Here is a 14,625-nt window from a genome sequence, read left to right on the forward strand (position 1 = left end):
TATTTCTTACTGATTCAATAGTGTATTAATGGCCCTGGATACATCATGTCCATTGACACCATATGGCTGAAAAGCAAGTACCAGAGAACACTCAGATTTCAAAGAAACAGCAACCACACAGAAATGTTCATGCAATGTGACATGAAGACTCCATCACAAAATACCTTTTCCTGACTGCTTTTAGCATCACTCCTTAATGCTCCTGATAGACCTTGTTGCTAAAGAGTTTCAAAAGATTTTTTTGCTAAAAGATTTCCTATAAACTTCAGTGGGAGCAGGCCCCTCTAACATCAAAAACTGATGTTACAGTGGCGATCATATATACACACTGAGCACTTGTGTAAAAGTTCCCCCAAAATGATGAGGAAAACAAAAGAAAAGTCACTATTCCCCACAATATTCCCTGTCCAATGTTCCATTCGCTGCCAACACACAATACAAATTTTATCCTCTGCAACTCATTCAAAGCACCAGCCACAGCTGCAAAGTGATTGAAGGCACTGATGCAGGAATGTTACAGGCCACCTGGGGCAAACATTGTTTGAAGTCATACAGTGTACACTGTTCCTTTAAAATACCTTGGTACAGAGGCAGATTTGGATGTCTGTAATGATATGCCTGCTGAATAGAAAAAAGTGAAACAAAAGAGGGTGTTTGTTGACCGACTCCAACAATTTCCCTGATACACTGCATTATGACTGATGCTTTTTATATGGTGTGCAAGGCAGCCAAAAGTCATTTAAAAACATGTGTTGTTTGTCTCAAAAGCAAATGTAAGGGAATACTAGTAAAAGCTGCACTGTCCGAGACTTCGCTAAGCACTTTAAATTTGTTTTTCTTGAAGGAAATTAGGAAGATGGGACTGCATGTTAAATAGAACTAATTTATTCCTACTATCTACTGCAAAGGAGTAATTTATCTCCAGTACCTCGTGTCTAGAAAATGAGTTTCTTTATCCTAACATCAACCAGGTACCAATGTCCCTTTTAGAAGCTCTACATATAGTAAAACCTCAATGTATGTGATCTTTGGGTTCTTGAACTTATATTATAAGGAGGCAAATGACATGTCAAGGCTGCTCCCAAAGACGAGACCAGCTTTCATAGGTCACCAAGAAATCAAACCCACAGCAAAACACATCCCAGTTTAGAGTGAATGTCTTCCAAACCTTGCACTTGGCACAATTCAACCTGTGCTCCCATAAATGAGTAAAGAATTTGTGATGCAGAGATGTGTTTCAGTTTGTGTCTTGGTTTCTCATAGCTTTGGACCCATGCAACCAAGGGCACAGCCTACAGAGGGTCAGACTATGCATCCTACTGACTAAGCAGTTTCAATAAATACAGTATTACTTAATGTGGGTCAGAGCAGCACTATTTAACTATTCAAGGTGCTAGATCCAAAGTGCACCAGGGACAAGTGAAAAGAGTGAACCAACTACAAAGAACCAGGCCTAAGCTCTGCCAGAGAAACAGAACAGAACCCCAGATTTGTGAAAAACATTGTAAATTCTAAATATAGTCGAAGTAAATCAAATAATCCCATCTAAATTATTTCTGCAGTTAAAAACCTATAAATCAGTATTAGAAGGCACTCCCAGTTCAGGAAGTTCAGGCCTCTTCCCATGCTACTATGCAAAATTTTCCATTGTGAACAACAGTATAGATGAGCATAAATACAAAAAAATACATTTTAAGCAGGAGCAAAATTTGAATAAAAATTACTCAAGGAAAGTGACTGCCATATTATTACATGTGCACAAATACACACTCCGTCTCAAAAAGGTATGAAAGAAATAGTCTCAAAAAGGTATGAAAGAAACAGTCTCATAATTTCTACTTCTGTTAATTGGCATACAGCTATTAACTTCATTTTAGTAACTGTGAGTGTTTGTTATCAGCTTGGCTTTCTTATTAAAAAGAAGTAAGCATTAGATGTCACAGGCACTGTTCAAGAAGGATAAATTGGCTGCTCATACACTCACTCAGTAGCAATAAGCTCTGAAGCTCACACGTTTCCACATTTGTAGAGAACTTTAATTCTGCCCACATGCAAAAAGCAGGTTCAGGTGTAGAAATGCCTGCTGCTTTTCACCATCCCTCTCCTCCATCCCACTTCAGCAAAGCAGTTAAGCATACAAGGACGTGCTTGAAGTTAAGCAAGCGTGTGTGTTGTTTTGCTGGACTGAACACATGTGCAGTCCATGCCTCCTAAAGCCTCTTCCACCAACCAACAGCAGGGTGCACAGATGGCATCCAGGGCCACTGACTCACGTGGCGCTGAGAGCTGTAAGCAGTTGTTTGGGGTTATCACCCTTAACAAGATGACACTGCAAATGCAAGACAAAAATGACGCCCCAGGGTGACATTACTAGAAGACTTCCAAAAACCAGAAAAGGTTCAAGGTAACCTTACTCCAGTTGGCCATAAGCATACACCAGCTGACACCAGCATTCTCATATGGAAAGACAATTAGGTTTGGTTTTGAGTAATTCTGGAAAAATGAAGTCTGAAAGACTTCATTCAAAGATTGTATCAAAGACTGTATCTTTGATGCATTTAGAGCAAAACCCTTTCAGAGTAAAATGCATGAGAACATCCTGAGGCTTTATTTTCAAGCATGATTAGCTTATGAATTGGCAAAAAACATGCCTATCTTCTCTGTAATGATAAAACAAACAAAAGAAAAGGAAACTGACAACTTTCTGGAGCATTCAGCAGTTTATAAATGCAGCACTTTTTGGGTCTTGGATCTGCTCTGAAGTCAGCTCCTTTTTTTTTTTTTTCCATATTATTCCCTATTAGAGCACACAGTGAAATTCAGTATTAATGTTAAGTGTCATACCTTCAGAACAGAACAAAGTGAGCTCTGGTACCAAGCTCCCATTGCTCTGCTTATCAACACTCCAATGGAGAAACAGATAGTGTTTCAGAAAAGCAAACTAACATAGACCCCTAAAAAACAAGCACAGTTGAAAGTTGGGGTAAAATCGAAGGGGGAATATGGAGCTAAGATTATTTTTTCTCGGTCTGCTTTCTCAGTAACTCTGTGCTTCTGCAGAAAATAACTTCAGTATGAAACTAACACTTGGAAAGTTTTTCCAGCAGACATTTAAAGAAGTTTTCTGGCACAGCCAGAAATTCACCATATGGGCCAGCCCAGTTCTCCCTGAACACAGCAGGAGTTTGGTCACAGTAATCACTGAAGATGGGCTGGTATCTGAACACAAAATTTTCTTTGGATAATTTATGGAAACCTTAGATGTGAAACAATCTGTTTCCTTTTACAGCATCCAACTGCACAGCAAGTTTACATGAAGGACAAATAGCACACAGAACAAGGAGGCCAACCAAGAGTGCTGAAGCAAGGCTGGAGAACCATCTCGGTGGCAAAGACTGCAATCACTTTCACAGAAGTCACAAGAGGTTATGCTTTGCATTACTTCTGAGTTGTAGCTCCTCACCGCTCTTCTCCCTGTACAAAAAGGTTAGTTAACATTAATTAATGAACTTCTGAGAACTGACCAACAAACCAGCTTCACAAAGAAACCATTTTTAAAGGATGCACTGAACCCTGATGCAGACCTCATCATACACTGCAAAATACTTCCCAGAGTGATTATTTAAGCATAGACATTAATCATTTTTCCTCTCTCAGAATATATCAATATATTCAGGGAAATGCTTGTTGAAAGGTACACCTTCATAGGCTCAATCTCAGTTGTTAGACCCAATACGTTCACAAACCTCAGTCAAACATTTTGAAAGGAATTTTGTCCCTAACTGCATGACAAAGGAATTTGGATGCTACCCCTGTCAGGTTATTTGCTATAACATTTAAGACCTAGGTCTCTCATAACTGATGGTTTCTCTTTCTATTGTATTTGGGAGCTTCAGCTTCCTGAACTGGGGATTGCTTACCTGACCTAGCTTACGCTTGTGTATTTTACTCTCTCATTCACTGAAGGATTGGTACAGAGCCAAACAGACTAGAAGCCTGAAAAATCATATTCATTTCAAAAACATCAGTGCATGGTAATTGCTCACAGAACAAGCTTTTGCAAAGTTTCTTCCACCTAGTGTTTTTTTGGGGGGGGTTTTTTGGAGGTTTTCATTCCAACTAGGGAACTTGCAATTTCTTTTTTTATTAGTAGCATTTTTAAACTGAAATTATATTCAGCTTCATTTCAAGCCTCAAGATACTAAAAAATAAAATAAAATAAAATGCACAGCTTTATGAGCCCAAATTCTTACCAAACAGTGAAACCAAACTTATTCTAAACAGTCAGGTAAGAGAATACTGCTGTATTGGCATCCAAGCCAGCTCTTATACCTATGACAGTTGTACTACTGCCACACAGACATATTTTTTGATAAATGACAGAGCATGAGAGCTCCTTAGACATCTCCTAACTCTAAATATGACATGAATCTGACTGTCACTAATCACATAAAATATAGCCCCACAACCACAACAAATATAGCCCCATCACAAACTACAACAGTGATGGAAAATTAGATTAAAATAAAAGCATATTCCTGTATTAGACAGAAAGGAGTTCTCTCAGGAGAACTCAGAATCACGACACATGTATATATGTTAACCAATAATATGTCTATGGCATGTAGCAATAGTAATGGTATATTGTAAAATAATATTTGAAATAATTTTCTTGAAGTCAAAGCTTTCTATTTCAGCACTGATTATGTCATACAAATTTTTGTCGTCACAGATATTAATTATTAAATTTGTATTGAGAATTTATGAACTGCAGTTATTTAAATACAATAAAAATATTTCACATGTGCATTTATATGTAACTTTGTAATGCACATATTCATTAGCCTATCTAATGGCGTTTTTCTAATAGATTAGGTCCCGAACTCTTCTTCTGGGAACTGAAGCATGTGGGCATTAATTTTGGCCATAGATGCTGTGTTATGTGTTTGTCTCAAATAAAAATTTGGTGTAATTTTTTAAGCCACATCAGGCCTTAAAACATGCTCTACATTAACGGACTGTGTAGTTACATCCACTCATTTCCCATTTTACTTCAAAATTCTGTGACTGAACAAGCATTTCAGCCTAAATAGAATAAATGTGATCTTCACCTAGCTACAGTAGCACACGTCATAGTATATTTGGTTGTCTTTTGTATTGTGCTAAAACAAACTAACATGAAAAAAACTGCCTATACAACTTTTTTAAGCCTCATTTCAAACCAAGCCTAAATCCTTAATAATGTTCCAACTGGTTGGTGTAATGAAAATCTAATATTTTCTGCAGCAGTTTGTAATCTTTCTTTGCTATTCAGTTTGCCCAAAAACTTTATAGACCTTTTTGCCTTTCTCCAAAACACACACTGTACACACAAAAAAAGACAAACAAAGAAACAAACAAACAAAAAACTTTGAAACTGTTCTTCCAACATACATCTTTATTAGATAGCTATAGAAATCAAAACACTGGCATTTTCTCCAGTGTTTTGATTTAAGGATTCTTAGTTTGAACATGAAACAGATGGTAAAGCTACTTGAGATGTCATCTTTAAATTGGTAAGTGAACTACAGTGAAGTTCCTGCTTTGTTTTGGTGACTTTGGGAACACACTGGGCTAAACTGAAGCCAATTTATATCAGCTGACAACTAAGTTATGACAATTCACACCAGTTGAGGAACCAACCCATTAGGACAATAAATGTATATATGGGAAAACACTACTATTTGTTAAGAAATTGGGCATGTCAATGTCCAAAAAGGATGCACTTTAATGAAAAGAAGTCAACTTCAGTTTAATGCAGCTTTCTCTTCAATAAAATTTGTTCTATTTCCTTAAAAAGTCTGTCTTATAAACTTCTGAATCACTAAGTCATTTTTGAAATGTCTGACACTTACTAGGTTCATAGTAATCCACCACAGTCACTGAAGCATCCTGGATATTTGCCACTTTGAAGTCTCTTGTAGATGGAATATCCACACAAACCTGTGTTGCATTTAGCTAGAAAAACAGGAGAGAAACAGTCTGAGCACCCTGGTTGTGGTTTCATGGAAGAAGTAAGGACTTTTATCTCAGCAGTAGTCCATTTCTAAAGACTTGGAGTCGGGATGCATACAAAGATGCATATCTTGGTCAAACTACAGACTTCTTGAAATGTCTGCCTTCTTATACATTATTTTTAAGGGACTTAATTTAGAAACCCCTTACAAATACAACTGAGTGGTTCCTATCCAATCAGTCTCACTAAAAAATAGTGGAACTATTAATTCAATGTGAATAGCAGATGCTGATTTCCCCAAAGAATACAATCATAATACCTTTCCAAATTTAGGCCAAACAATGTCTGAACCAAGATTAACATCACTACAAACACATTTTTTTGGTATTTTCAACTTACAGAGTCTAAGTATAGGTTGACTTTTCCATTGTCTTTTTCCATCTTCTTAACTGTATTGTCTAATGGAACAAAATCTGGTGACACAGAGAAACCACTGAGTAAGCCAACCTCCATGAGGACCATACCACTACGGGAAGCTGTGTCTGAACCAAAGTACCTTTTCAAAACACAGAGACAAAGAAACTTTTAGAAGAAACACAGCAGCCCACTCTCCAAAGAAAATGTTTGATCTTTACGTCTCAACTACAGAAGTAATAATGTTTAAGAATAATTAGGAAACAAAAGGGAGCAAAATGCTGTCAAGAAAATTTCTAATAATAATAAGCTAAAAGTTGATTTCTCAATTATTTTGTCTGTTAATTCCAACCACATATGCAAAAGCAGGTTCAGCACAGACAAAACTACAGCATAAATCATATGAGAGACTACACTGACACCAGGAGGATTTTTCTTTTGGCATCTGTAAGTGGAGGTCTACATCAATAATACGCAGGAAATATTGCAATTAAACATGCTTCAAAAGAAGCAACTAAGAAAAGCTGTAGGAATTCTTGCACTGAAATATATATGTATTTCTTCTTATGAATGCATTGTTTTGCTTTTATTCATTTTGGAGGATGAGATGAAACTATACAACAAAAAAGTCTCACAAACCTTTTTAAATTTTCTTCATAGAGATTGATGGTTCCATTAACAAAGTCATCATCAGATTATTTCTCAAAATTTCAGTTTGAAAATGCATATCTATATTATTAATCCAAATTTGAAAAACAAATATTTAATAAGTTGAGTTCTTTTTTCCTGAATAATATTTATTATTACATCTTCTTCCAATGTGAAAATCAGATGCTGGACTAAAAAGGTTTGCTCTATTGAACAAACCTTACCTACCACGGTGCACAATACATTTAGAAAAATTTTATGGTGCTCCTTGCTACAAGTAATACCTGCAAAAAATGGTACTGCTTTAAATAAAGTAGGTGGCAGAAGAGTTTCCCCTGCCTTAGCATGGAGGGTAAATGATTATTGTTTCACTAGAAAAGAAATGTCTCCAATCCTTACTTTGAAAGCCTGACAGTAGTTGAAAGTAATTAAACTATTTCTTTGTAGAGTTGGATAGTTTATTAAAAAAAAAAAAGGGGGGTGGTGGTGGTGAAGAGTTGCTTTCAAAGTAATGCTGTTAAGCCTGACAGCATGGCTGATTCAACACAGATACAACTTTGAAAGAAACACAGCACAACTGCTGACTTCAGTTGGCTCATAAGATTAGAAGCAAATGAAACCATCTGTTGGATGATGTGCTGTGCCAAAGTAGCTGCTATTGAAAACAAATAGCTGAATTGGAACTGGATGTAATTATTTCTGCATAATTACCAATAAGAGGAGAGTAAAATACCCGTGTTGTCTAGCCAGCGTGGAGTGCTACTATAATACTAGCAGGCAACCAAACCAGCTTGATATTGTCAAGGAGTGACTTAGACATAACTGTAAGTTATGAGGATCTGCCTGTCCTAACAAGGAAAACAGGGAGCCTTGGGCTTTGGTCTCTTCTACTACATGGTCTCTTAAAAAACGGGGAAAAAATGGCCATGCAAGAATGACCACTAAGACTTGACGCTTGTACCTGAAGAAAATGAGAATGTTTTCAGATCAACTTTATGTTTCAGCTCTTCAGCAATATGAGATATGGGTAAGACCCTTTCACAGATGATGCAAAGAGGAGAAAACAACACCAAGCTAGTGCAGGTAGAAAGGAGAAACAAGAAAGTAGAGCCATCAGTGATCAGTTTCTCATGTCTGGAAAAGGTATGCAGGCAATAAGACTGCGAAGAAACAGGCACCTCTAGGTATTTGCTTCCCAGACAGTGAGTTAGCTCCTCTAACTAAGAACCACTTCAATTTGAGTGAGACATCATCTGCTCCAGAGTCATCAGTGATACCCCATGGAGACAACCATGGCCAACCACTACTGAGCTGGTTGAAAGAAGATGGATATTCTGCAGACTGGAGAAATTAAAAAACTGTGAAGTTGCAGCCTCCAGTAACTAACTATGTATATCCACAGCTAGATGCATACCCAAAGCTAGACTATGCATACCCACTGGTTGATATTTCAGCAATCTTTCTGTATTTGCCTCCTTCCGTTTCTCTATTAGAAAGCCACATCATGTTGTAAAGATCGTAAGTGGACCAACTTTAAACTAATTAAGGAATATAGATAAGGCATATATTAGATACAATTTATAGGAGGAGGAGGAAAAGAAAAGAATGATGGCTGATCCATCAAGCTAAGCAACCAGAGATGAAGTCTTAGCCTAAGGAATAGAAGTAGACTTACTAGAAGTTATATCAGTCCACTTTCCATGATAAGAGCTGGTGGATCTCAATGTTCCAAATAGTCTCCTGAGGGAGATTTTTTTAACGTCACTAGATTTCCTGCTATGCTTTGAACACTTTACGATTAGAGCATCATCACCCTAGAGCCTTCCTGGAGAGACAGAGCACTTCTTGTTTGTATTTTTGAAGCAAAGGTCTTAGAAAATCCAACTGCTCCAAAAACTTACACCAAACCCAGCATATAAGCCCTTTACATGTCAGGAGTCTGTGCTGTTGACACTCCATAGAAAGTTTTAGAAGAGAACAAGCCCATTCTATTTCAAAAGCTCTCATGTATTCTAGTGTCTCTGCTCACCATCCGTGTCACTGAACTGGATACCACAAAGAGATAAAAACCGAGTTCTGGCTTTATGCCTGCTGGCTACTTCCCAAATTAAATCAATCCTCTGTACTGAAATTATATTCTCTATAGCTGATTATTTGTATGATGGTGTCACCTACAGGCTCCATCTCCAGTCACAGCTCCCTTGTGGTAACCAGAGCATAAAAGTAGTTCTAGACATATGGTGTTCAAAGTTTAAATAAACAGCAAAAAGAGGGTGTGGATGAAAGGAATGTCAGAGTAATCATGTTGGATCAGGTAGTATTTTGCAAATCTTGCATTTACGAGAAACCCATTATAAAATCACAAGGAGAAAACAGTGTTTCTATAGGAAGTATTCACAAACAGATCAAATCCTTAAATACAAAGAATGTAATCATTTCAACATCATCCTTGTAGATACTAAAAGATAGAAGATAAAAAAAACATAGAAATACATTATCCTATAGGGTTTTATATGAAATATGCAGCGGTCTTTAACTACAAGAGGAAATTGATACTGAAGAAACAGTCAGAAGACAAAAACCTTCATATATTCCTTTTAAATATATGTATAAAGTATGTTAAATTGAGGCATAAAGCCGTCAAAGAAGCACCTTGGTTTAATGACTGGTTGACCTAGGAATATGCAATGTGACTGTTCTCATCTGATCCAAATTCTATTCAGGTAACATCTGGTGCCTGTTCTGTGGTCTCTGAGATGATACTTAGGCAGTCTCAGCTCAGTTCTTAGTAGGTGATTACTAAACAAGAAACATTATCCCAGACGCACACACACAGCCCCACATCCCTCATCCTCCTCCCCCTTACCCAGCAGAAAGAACGGAATTAGCCTGGCTGGAAAACTCACCACCTCTTTCAAACCTACAATAATGCTTACATTGTATTCTATTACCAAATTCATAGCTACTGGTAAATGAAAGACCACAAAGTTACTTGCACAATAGGGCAAATCCACAGTTGAATTTACCATTACGTAAATACAGATTTTGACTCCTCCCAAAATTGTTCTGAGCCAAGTACCTAATTCTGGATCGAAAGCAAAGGATTCGGTTAATGAAAGGTAAGAGTAATGAGTCATAGTCATGGTTTGCTACTAGAAGTCAGAATGTGGAAGACATTGGTTCAATTTTCAAGTCAGTGTAGTCTTCCATATAGCTCAGAAGCACTTGCACCAAAGAAGCCTCTGAGTCTTTTCTCATATTTCACACAAACTTTTCCACATACCCCTAATGTTTAGGGTACCAGTATCTTTACACTCACCAGTAAAAAAAATCACCTGGCCAGCAAAAATTGACTTACAAGCTGCTTCTTAACTACTGCCATTTTTACAAAGTAATTTTTATTCTCTTTATTTATACATTACATCCCATATATTAGTAAATTCACACAAACAAATGGATAATTTAGTTCATTTAAAGTAACCTAAAAGCTGTATAGGCAATGATGTCTATGAGATGCTCCAATTGATTTACCTACCTTGTGCACACATTCAAGGTCAAATGGTTTTTATCGTCTTTGTCATCCTTTACATCAACAATCAAGTCAAAGGCTTCTTGCTTTTGGACAGATCTGAGCCTCTGATCAGCGTGTTTTGTGTTGTACATAACATTGAGCTGCAGATTACAAGTACAGACATTAGATGACATGTGTAAAGTAAACCAGTGTGGTTAAAACACAAAGTTTCTAACAGTATAACACCAGAGGAGTGTTCACATGTGACAAGATACATGGACTCACACAGTTGCACACGGACTTGTACATCTGACAGTTGCATAAATGAATCCCATAGGAATTCTCAGAAAGAAATATCCTTCCTGAACACTTCGTAATGTGGCAGAACCACTGCAATTAGGAGGACACAACTGAGGAAAACACAAGGGTGCTCTAGGACAACAATTTTCTCCCTACTAGCTTGTTTATAATGTGTGCAGTTGCCATCTGACAGTGTGAACTGGGATGAATAAAGGGTGTTGGTCAGGGACTGGGTTAGAAGAGGCAGGCTATATATAAAAGCAGAGCAGGAGCAAATACATAGCGTATGTACAGAATATGTCATCAGTCCTCACGTCACTACATTCATACACTCAAAACAGATGAAGGATAACACATTACTCCAAACTCAGAACACCACAGCCTTCTTGCAGTTAAGCAGTTTCATTTGGTTCATCTGTACATAGACAAAGCTACAGATCTGGTCTGCCTCAAGGACGGAGCTCTCACCATTTCTCCTTAGCAAACTGCCAAGTTCTGCTACGCAAGACAAGACAGTGTGACAGGATGTCCAGCGCAGGACAGTAACATTAAGATAAAATACGCTTATTTGTTAGACATAGTTTGAAGAATTTCCAATTCTTCTAGTGTACACATGCACAAGAAGTTTGAAACAATGGTAGAAGGGGGGTAAAACCAGAAATCCTTAAAACAGATTTCTATATCCTATAAAACTACCAAATGCCAACAGCCAAAGCAGAAAAACTGAAGCTGAAATCGAGCAAACAATGAGCACTCTCATGGTATCATTCATGACAGAATACTGTGTACTGACTACAGCACTGAACGTGATGAGGTAAATAAGCAGCTGAATCATTAACTGCAGTGTTTCCTTATCACTGTCTTAGTTCCAGACTGGAGGATCATAAATGCGACAGCAATTTTTAAAACAGCATTGGGAGTCTAAAAAACTATGAATATCAAGTCAACTCGGTATCTATACCAGAAAATGCAATCAAAACTATAATAATGAGTCAAATTAGTAGACAAATGAGTAAATATGACGACATCCCCCAGCTACCTGAATCAAACGAAAAAGTGTGCATAATGTAGCTCTGTCTAGTATAAGCTACCTGGATGTTACACTGGCATGAAGCTGGTAAGGCACTAAAGCAAGACTGGTTGGCCTGGAGTTCCACAGTTATTAGTTTTTTTCTGTTTTAAAAATGTGTGTTATATTTCCCCTTTTCCAGTCAGTGGGAACTACACTGGACTGCCATGAGAACAATCATTATCTTTTCCCTCAATCATCCAGATAAAAATACATAGCAGGGTGATTTTTGACTCTTTGATTTTGGTAGAAAAATAAGCTGAAAGTGGTTCAAATAACTTCCCTTGCAAGACCTCAAAATGCATTTTATTTTGCTGCAAATAAAAGGGAATGAAGAGTGCTTCTGGAAAATTAAAGCCCCTCTACAACAGTTTCAGCCAGCAAATGGAACTGTCAGTCGAAATTTAAAACTATGACAGGTGGTTGTCCAAGTTATAGGTTAACGAGTCAGTTATAGGCAAGCAGGTCTTTGCAAACAGAGGAGTCTTTAATTTCTGATTTTTGCTTTTGCTGCTGTCTCTCACTCTTTGATATAAGAGTTATGCTCTTTCTTTCAATCCACACACACAATTCATGTTTCTCTGCCCACACTGCTGAATTTAGCATGCTGTGTGAGTACAGAGCCAATTCTGTACAGGCTTTCAGGACAACCATGGTGCAACAGTGAAGATTTATCATGTACAACTGCTCCACAGGAGAAGGCAGTACCAAGGATGAAGCCAATCTAGAAAGCCTGCCAGTTAAAGGCACGCAAAAGGTTTGGTAAAGACAAGCTGGCAGCGCCTCAACAATCTGTCACCACAGAAACAAAGCTTTTTAATTTTTGCCAGAAAAAGCTAATGAATGAGAATTTACTGCCAATGCAGGATGTCTGAAGCCACATACTGAACAGGTCAATCAGCTAGGACTTTCATGGAATAAGTTACCGCTGTTACGGTCTGACTTTCCTGATTTCTCATGACAATGAAGGAAAATGTTTTCACAACAAAGAGTTTAATTAAAGCCTTCTTCTTTATACACTCTTGCTTTAGGGACAGAAGGCTGTTATACAGAAACTAAAATTAAATTAACAAAATGAGCAACTGCATTTCTTAACTCTTAAAAGAGGCAAGTGCCAAAGCTAAAGGCAGAACTGGTCCAGTCTTGTCATACTGCAGCCAGTTCTGGTGAGAGGTCCAAGAAGAGAAACTAAAAGCTAGTCTTCTGCATGAGAGTGATGCTCAGAACAGTAGCTGACAATATTAACTGCACTACACATCAAAAAATATGACACATTATAATGCCCTAATCACTGCCTCTTGCCCTATCCTTTTTCTTCTTCAACTAGCAGCACAAATGAACTTGACTGAGGGCATAAATTTAATTAAATCATCTCCAATATTCTTCTGTCCCTTTTTGAGTCCTTAATATCCATTCAAACTGTAATGGAGAAATCGTGTACCTTTTTCAGTATCATCACACTGAACAACATCCACTCCCTTGCCTAAGTCTAGTAAAAATATCCTGAGTGGAAAAAATGGTCAGTGCTTTTCAGTAATGAGTAACAGGGGATTCTCAGGTTTTTCCCTTGCTCCCTCTCTATACGTGATCAGGAGAGATTGAGGAAATCTTGTTCACCTATCCACTTTGCCCATACCCATCCTCAAAGAGCCTGCCCACCCCTCCCCCTGTTGCTAGTCCTGGATTTGTGGCATTCTCTTTCCTTCCAGAAGGCATGGGCCACACAAATTTTTGAGGCTTGTGTCAAGACCAGTTCACAGTGGTTCCAGAGAGCAGAGAGGTGTTTCTTTCAAGACTTTCAGCAGGTCACCTACAGACTCCATATACCCTAACTCATCCTCTCTTCCCTCTTGCAGATCAGTGTCTTAGGTCACCCATGGTATATGCCCACATAATGAAGAGATGAGCTAGGAAACTTTGTTGACAGCAGGACCACAAAACTAAAAGAAAATGACTGCTTTTGCAATTTCAGTGTCAAAAATAAATACATTAATGAGATCCTGCAGGGTCAAGAGTGAATGCACTACCAACTTGCACACACAGTGAGATTTCACAAAAAAAATAAGAATACATTCCACTGGGAAAGCAGACATTTCTATTAATGGATTTAATCTTGTGTTTTGCTGTTTTGACATACTACATTTGGCTAGAAACTAAAATCCCAGAACAGTGATGGTTACCACTGTACTCTGGCAGCCCTGAGACAATGAAACCCAGCTGAAGAAATGTGATTGCAATGTCATATGCTATCTGATTTATTAAATTCAACCAACATCTAGCTTGTGTCTGGGAAAAAGAGAAATCTCATTCAATGGCTTCAGTGCTCTTTTCTCCTGCTAAAAGAGCAGAAGAAAAGAACTGATCTCAACAAAGACAAGGTTTTGGAGAAGCTACTCCAGGGTATTAAGAACAATCTTTTTAATCGAGTCACAGCATCTCTGACTCAAAGCTTGAGGAAAAGAGGCAACAGCACAATGACCTAAATTAAGAAGGTAATCTGGGCCTTGGTTCCTGAACACCAGTTATTTGAGAGCACATTTCCATGTCCATATATCAGTCCAAGAACTTAAACCACGGTGCTATACACGCCCAGGGAGTCCACCACCACAGTCAGCTACTGGCTATTTGAGGTGGAAGACTTCTTCCCAATCTTCACTAGGCATGCTGGTTTGAATTTTAAATTTTCCT

The 14,625-nt window shown here is 37.9% G+C and overlaps 1 protein-coding gene across 1 annotated transcript in view; it reads right to left on the reverse strand.

The window, feature by feature from the left end:
* Positions 1 to 2,565: 2,565 nt before the first annotated feature.
* CD109 (CD109 molecule) overlaps positions 2,566 to 14,625 on the reverse strand; it is a 72,646-nt gene continuing 60,586 nt past the window's right edge. Inside the window, exons 30-33 of the mRNA XM_027884203.1 lie at positions 10,593 to 10,729; positions 6,395 to 6,551; positions 5,895 to 5,997; positions 2,566 to 3,474 (exon numbers count right to left, since the gene is read on the reverse strand). Coding sequence (XP_027740004.1) covers positions 3,284 to 3,474; positions 5,895 to 5,997; positions 6,395 to 6,551; positions 10,593 to 10,729 — 588 coding nt within the window. The 3' untranslated portion in view covers positions 2,566 to 3,283. The remainder of the gene's footprint in view (positions 3,475 to 5,894; positions 5,998 to 6,394; positions 6,552 to 10,592; positions 10,730 to 14,625) is intronic.

Source organism: Empidonax traillii, unplaced genomic scaffold (assembly GCF_003031625.1).
Source record: "Empidonax traillii isolate 1590-97213 ecotype Southwest subspecies unplaced genomic scaffold, ASM303162v1 scaffold139:size1643147, whole genome shotgun sequence".
In the NCBI taxonomy this organism is placed as follows: domain Eukaryota; kingdom Metazoa; phylum Chordata; class Aves; order Passeriformes; family Tyrannidae; genus Empidonax; species Empidonax traillii.